At 43.2% G+C, this 6,799-nt stretch overlaps 1 protein-coding gene across 1 annotated transcript in view; it reads right to left on the bottom strand.

Moving 5' to 3' along the window:
* Window positions 1–4,191: 4,191 nt before the first annotated feature.
* The window catches only part of ARHGEF12 (Rho guanine nucleotide exchange factor 12), a 146,254-nt gene continuing 143,646 nt past the window's right edge, over window positions 4,192–6,799 (bottom strand). Inside the window, 3 exon segments of the mRNA XM_007450617.1 lie at window positions 4,192–4,307; window positions 4,667–4,736; window positions 5,863–6,179. Of these exon segments, the coding sequence (XP_007450679.1) occupies window positions 4,192–4,307; window positions 4,667–4,736; window positions 5,863–6,179 (503 nt within the window).

The following is a 6,799-nucleotide window of genomic DNA, read 5'->3' as shown; positions in this document are numbered from 1 at the left end:
ATAAAGTTCTTTTTAAGATAGTTCCAGATTTCTTTAAAAGTAACTTCTGTTAAAGAGTACATGATTGTATGGTGAACAAGGAAAATAAAATGTTCTAGCAGGAAGAGGCTGACTAAGAATAACCCACAGTGTGCATTACAGTTATGTTTGCAGTACGTCTGCTTAGCCATTGGCACCTGGAAGTGGTGGACAGGGCTTCCTTCTAGGAGGTACAATTTTTTCCTACCAATTTATTTTCAAAACCATCAGTACCAGTGGGGAAGAATGAGGCAAAGGAACTCTTTTCTTGAGGAAAAAAACAGTTTTTCAGATCACTTTGAAAAGGGGCGGAAAAGTCAGCAAAAACATGATTTGCAAAACAAAAATTGTAATACTGGGGGCAAAAAAGCTAGCCAGCAGAAAGCTGACTGGAAGGTCCTGCTAATCTTCTGTATGAGGTCTTCTGTACACAGCTCTGAACGGTGCCCCCCGTGACATATAGGGGAGGAAATATTGACCAAAGCTCTAGCAGCTCAAAATAACATCACATACCACCTTCAGAGAAGACAGCTTCCAGTTTGAAATACAGAAGCTCCACATAATACACCAAATTTAACAGTATCAAAACGAAAAAAGAAGTATGCGAGTAAAAGACAACTCACAGGAAGCATAATTATTTTCTTTAGCTTTGAAAATAAGGAAACAATGGGCTCCTCTCCTCTGCTATCACACTAGCTCCCTACCCGCTTCCATAAACACATTAACAAAAAGACTTTTAGAGGGACTCATCCTTTCTAACAGCTGTTAGAGTTGTTTTAGGGAAAAGAATGCCAAAAAGCTTATAAAATATACCTTCTGTGCAGCATAATATAATAGTAACCGTTTAGCTCCTAATAGCCAAGACAACTCAAGCAGTCCAAGTTAGCTGATTTTAAAGTATGCCAAATATATCGTTTCTAGGGCAGTGATCATGACTTTAAATTACTGCACTCTGGGGGTTTGTTGATTTGCCTTGATTAATTCTGTTCTCTGAAAAGGAAGGAGACACTCCAAATGTAATTTGCCACTTAATAGCAAAGGAGCCATTAGGGCCACATGAGAGAGCACAGGGTCACGGCAGGTCACTACAATAGCTCAAACCCAGCTCTCCTGCTCCGGGAAGGTTGCTTTGTCTACCACCCTTGGATCTTTCCGTACGGAAGTAGATTCCAACTTCTAGTCACGTAACTTTGAGAAAATGGCTTCGATGGTAACCAGCCTCAAAGACAGGGTGAATACCTAATTCCATCATTCTGAAAGGCAGGTAGAGTATCAAAGTCGAATGGATGTGATTATAATGGCCAAAAGAAAATAGAGGGTGTGGGAGGCCAGCATGAGAAGAAGGGAAGAAGTTAGGTTGGTAAGATAAAAAGAACACTCAAGGGCTTCCCGGGTGGCGCAGTGGTTGGGAGTCCGCCTGCCAATGCGGGGGACACGGGTTCGTGCCCCGGTCCGGGAGGATCCCACATGCCGCGGAGCGGCTGGGCCCGTGAGCCATGGCCGCTGAGCCTGCGCGTCCAGAGCCTGTGCTCCGCAACGGGAGAGGCCACGACAGTGAGAGGCCTGCATACAGCAAAAAAAAAAAAAAAAAACACTCAAAACTGTGGAATCTTTTCAGAATTAGACTTCATTTGGGGGCTTTGTTTGACAATCTGGATATGAATTTATTTGGAAGAACTAGAGCTATGGTCAAAATATTTTTCCAGTTAGCCCTGTTTTTGTTCCAAGGAGAGGTTAAACTTCAGGAAAAAGAAAAGCAAATAGTTGGCTAAGGACAAGGGACTGGCTGAGCTAGAAGAGAAACCAAAACTCTGCTAACCTACAAAGCTTCTTTAAAGGAATGAGTGCTAGAGAATTATGCAATTATCCTGTAGCGTCTGAAGTTAAGATGAAAGTTCTATTTGTATTTACCATTCTCCTGATTAACTGTCCACAGATGGTATTAGTGTCAAGTAACTACAGGTGTAATTCTTTTAGTTGGGAGTGACTACATTATTTCCAGCAGCACAATGTAACCATTTGGTTTTTACTTGCTTCTCTTAAGAGATACAGAAAGTTCAAGTCCCAAGCTTTGCTTATATATTAGCCTCTGCTTCTAAAAATTTTAATCCCATTTTGATTTAATTTATACTTGGGCTACAACTCAAAATAAAATTCTAATTTATAGATGAGGTCCAACAATCCAAGTTGGTCTACTTAAAAACATAGATCAGTTTTGGAAAAACAGAAACTGGAATCTGGACGTACATGAGCTTGTTAAGTTGTAGTGGTGTTTATAAAAGTAGTTGGGAATCCTTACCACTTGTGATGAGGGGAAAATTTTATATATATATTATATATATATTATATAATATATATATAATATATATATATATATATATATATATATATATTTGGGCAGAGGGTGGGGGGATGGCAAGGAAGAGTAAAATTACATCCTAACTACCCACAGAGTTCAGAGGGCACTACTGAAAGATATGAGCAGTGGATGAACTCCTTGCATACTAACAGAATTTTCATATTTGACAAATGATTTAGTTTTAGTTGGCAAAAATACTCCAAAACATACATACCTGATGCACAAAGAAAACCACAGAAAGCCCACAGAACTGAAGGAGTTCTCAAGTTACAGTTCTGCAACATTTATCCTCTGGAGGGTGCTGCCGGTACTACGGTACTACTATTCATTCTAGAGCAGGCAGTTACCAACGCCTTGCCTGCAGTATCCAGTGTATGTTCTGGTCTGCAATTCTTAAGGTCAGTCATGCACCAGTGTGGAAAAAGCTCCAGCAGTGAAGTCAGAGGAAGTGCTTCTGGAGCTGGTTGGAGCAGCTCTGTCTTCTCCACCACAGCTTTCTCCGCTCCACTCCCGGCTCTCTTTTTAACTCAAAGAGCCCTTTGGCACCATCAGTGCAAAAATTAGAGTCAAACCTCCAGGTACTAAAATGTTACTGGCCTTATAATCAGCAGTACCCGTGGCTAATGAAAGCCATTGTTCAACTCAGTAGTGATTCAGTTACACAACCTTCCCAGACTCTCACCCGCTCCCACCCCACCTTCATTCAGTGACCCCCACCCCTGCCACCACCTGAAGCATCGCCGTTTGCTTGTTTTTACTTCCTGCTCAATCTGCAGGGGTAATTTTACACAAGTGCCAAAGTCTAATGTATAATTATAAAAATGAAACAATACCAAGAATAACAAACTTATAGTCAAGAAAATAAAATTTGCTTTCCTCTCCCTCCCAAATCCCAACCCTCAACAGAAACGGAGACAACAGAAGAAAATACCCCCATTTTCAAGTGCCTGCTCTTTAGTACATTGAGGATTCCTGTTCATTGGGAGTGGATCCCAGCTACAGAGAAGAGGTGCTTGCCTCGGGTGGGAGGAAGCCCCACTTGGGAGCACAGAGCTCAAGTCCTCTGTGCTCAGGAGTCCCAGCAGACTACGCTTTTGAGGTGACCCTCAGGCGAGCAGCCTACTGGACAGCAGAGGGCACGGGATACAGTTTGGTGGAGGCCACATGCTTCCCCCTGCCCTGCTTACCCCGTCCTGCTCTTCACCTCTCTACCCCACCTCCTAATACCCCATACTGAACTCTGCTTCGGGAGCAATCAATGCTTGGGTGTACTAAATACAAAGGGCTAAAACTCTCACTACTCAATTAAAACAAAACATGGCAAAATAAAAATTAAAATGTGCTTTCAAATACGGAATGAAGTCAAATAAATACATCTGATTTTCTCTTTTTCTTAAGTCTAAGTAAAATTTCATATTCTACACCCAAAGCTCTATACATTTGGTTTTTGTTCTGAATCAAAATGAATTTCTGATAGTGAGGAGAGCAGAGTGAGAGAACGGATGTCCCCTCACTGACAGACTAGTGCAGCTGCCAGGCCGTGAAGAACCAGCCCCGCTCTGGGCCCCTGGGGTGTGGCTACCCCAGGGTGTTCGCAGGCAGATCCTCTGTCACACTCTCTCTGTGTCCACACTGGAGCCAGGACGTGGTGATACAAGGCCGATGCTCCAATCCAACAACCTGCAGTCACCTCCAGGACACGCGGCTCTAACTTTTATCTGGGAAGAACAAGGAGATGTGGAGAGATCAAATTAGGAAGAAAGAACGAATTAAAATGAACACTTAGAGAATATATTTGAAATCTGTGGACACTGTTAACATCTTTGTTTCTGGATCAGAATAGCCTCATCCAAAAGCATGAAAGCAAATGAGTACAAATTGCTGCACTGAACACAAAGCCATCGGTAGTCACCGGGGGACACGGCTTTCGCTGTCAGGGGAGACACAAAAGCACAGCAAGACCTGAGGGGGAGCTGCCTCCACCGCTAGGGAGCCTCAGTCTCCTGGGCCCACCACAGCTCTGCCCTTCTGCTTTTGCAAAGGTGAAGAGAGGCAGAAGGAGTGTGGCGTGGGGACTGGCAACTGCAGCTTCTCTTAGAAAACAAGAGCTGAGTCAGCAGACAGCGGCCTCTGCTTGATATATGATGTTTGGAAACAAGCAGTTTTTCTAAGACAGAGAAGAAATGGAATCTCAGAAGGTTTCCACTTTAAAGAATAATAAATCATTTCATTCAATGCACTGTTCAGGCAGGATGATTCTTGAGTCTGAAATCCACAGTTTTCACATACCTGAGTGCTTGTCTGTGAGGGCTGATCCAGCCAGCCTTTGGCAAAGAATGGTGTAACTTTCCTCCACCTTCTGTAAAATAAAACCCATAGGTTTTTCATTTGAACATCATGAAAAATTTATTTTGAAAACAGGAAAGAAGGCTTTTTTATATTATAGGGACATGCTTCCAAATTTCAACATTAACATCATTAAAAATTGTGTCAGTAGACGAAAAAAGTAAATTTCATTCCTTTTACCTGTTCCTCTCTTGAGTGAATAACTTAAAATGTTCCCATACAGAAGAAAGTAGAGGAGAGGGCAACCGGTAGAGGTGATTATCCCACCGCCCCCCGTCCCCGTCCGGAGTCACCCTGAAAATGATCCCACATGCGGCATGAACTAAATTAGAGCCAACGTGCCCTCAGTGGCCTTTTAGAATCTCATCAGCCACAGGGAGACCCTACATATAACCATATGAAGAAGGGAAAACCTACCACATGAAGTTAAAAGGAAAACTAAGGGAGACCAGTCTTTAGCTAAGAGGCTAAGGACACTTTAAACTCTGGTCCCTGAAACCTCCACTAAATGATGTCATGACAAACATTTGGGCTCTAGCAGCTGTGCCTACTGATGGCAAACTATATTATAAAGTCCTGTTGTCAGAAATGACCACACAGGTCAGTTTTGCAATGGTGGCTTATGCAGTGACATCTTCAATTACCAATTTACAAAACTCCCACTCATAGGCAGGCCTTTAAATTACAGGAGCCACTGGAGGCAATTTCTATCTGTCACAGCACCTGGGAAACTACCAACATCACCTAACAATTCACAGATAATTAATAGGCTATGGCAAGTTAAAGCATTTCCCAGCCTAGATTCCTAACTACACAAACCCCACCTAACTCAGCTTACTGCCCACATCTTCTCATGGAGGCCAGCCAATCAACCGAAATATATTTAGGTTCTTAAACTTAGAAACCCATACAAACACGCAGTTTACAGAGCTACAATTTTTTCTGTTCTTGTGATCAGATTAAAAAATGCTGATCTCAGTTTTTCATCCAGGTCTATTCACAGACAATCGTCAAAGAAAACATACAAATCTAGACCCTGAGCAAGGTTACTGACAACAGCATGTTAATCATCTAACACTTCCTCTCTGTTAAATGTGCTTTTTATATCCGAGTCCTAAGGATGTTGAAGTCTGAGGTACCTTTAAGTGTTCAAGGTCAGCCTCTATCTTACGAATGTACTCCATGATCTGGCTTTGTGAATCTGCACAAGAGGAGGGACTCCGGATCTCAAGACAGGAATCCTCCATAGCTCCCCAGCGCTGCTGGACCAGGAATTCTGGGGTGAAAGGTGAAACTGCCCCATCAGAATGAGCATTCTGGGGAGAACGCTGCTGCCGGCGGGTAGAGTCCATAGAGGGGATGCCTGTCGCGGGCTGCGGGGGAAGCGAGGAAGCAATCTCCTCATCCGTGGAGCTCTCCTGCACTGTTTCATAGCCATCAAGGATCAAACAGGTTCCTATCGATAGAGACAGAACAGTTTGATGAGATTAGTGCTGCCATCATCACATCAGAAAACAGACGTGGGGTGATTTGCTGACAGCTTTAAAAGCTATTAAAGAAGCGGAAAGGCCATTAATTCCCAAATTCCCAGGTTAAGTTTTAAGTACCTCAGAATTTTCTCACATCAGGTTAAAGGTAAACTTAGCAAACTTTCCTGGTAATTTCTGAGTAACTTCATATTCGTCAGCATTTTAAAAGTGAAAAGCTGAAAACTACCGAGTCGAGTCCCTACATGATCTTGCCACCGCCCTCCCTGCCAAACACCTGCCTTGCTTCATCTCCCACCACTGTCTCCCTCACCCTGCACTCGTTAACCACAGAACGCCTGCTCCTGCCTCACAGCCTGTGCGCTATTCTTCTCTGCTGGAACACTCTGCTTCCAGGGACCCACATGGCTTCTTCCTTCACTTCCCTTGGGTCTCTGCTCACATGCTACCTCCTGAGAGGCCTTCCTCCCTGATCACCTTGTCTGCCCCCATTACTCTCTGCCCCTCAGTCTGACTTATTTTTCCTCCTAATTCTTACTATCTGACATCTATTTATTTGTTAACTCATTTACAGTTAGTTACTCTTTCC

Source organism: Lipotes vexillifer, unplaced genomic scaffold (genome assembly GCF_000442215.2).
Source record: "Lipotes vexillifer unplaced genomic scaffold, Lipotes_vexillifer_v1.1 scaffold352, whole genome shotgun sequence".
Lineage (NCBI taxonomy): Eukaryota > Metazoa > Chordata > Mammalia > Artiodactyla > Lipotidae > Lipotes > Lipotes vexillifer.
The sequence above is the reverse complement of the archived record's forward strand: the minus strand, read 5'-3'. Positions and strand labels throughout refer to the sequence as shown.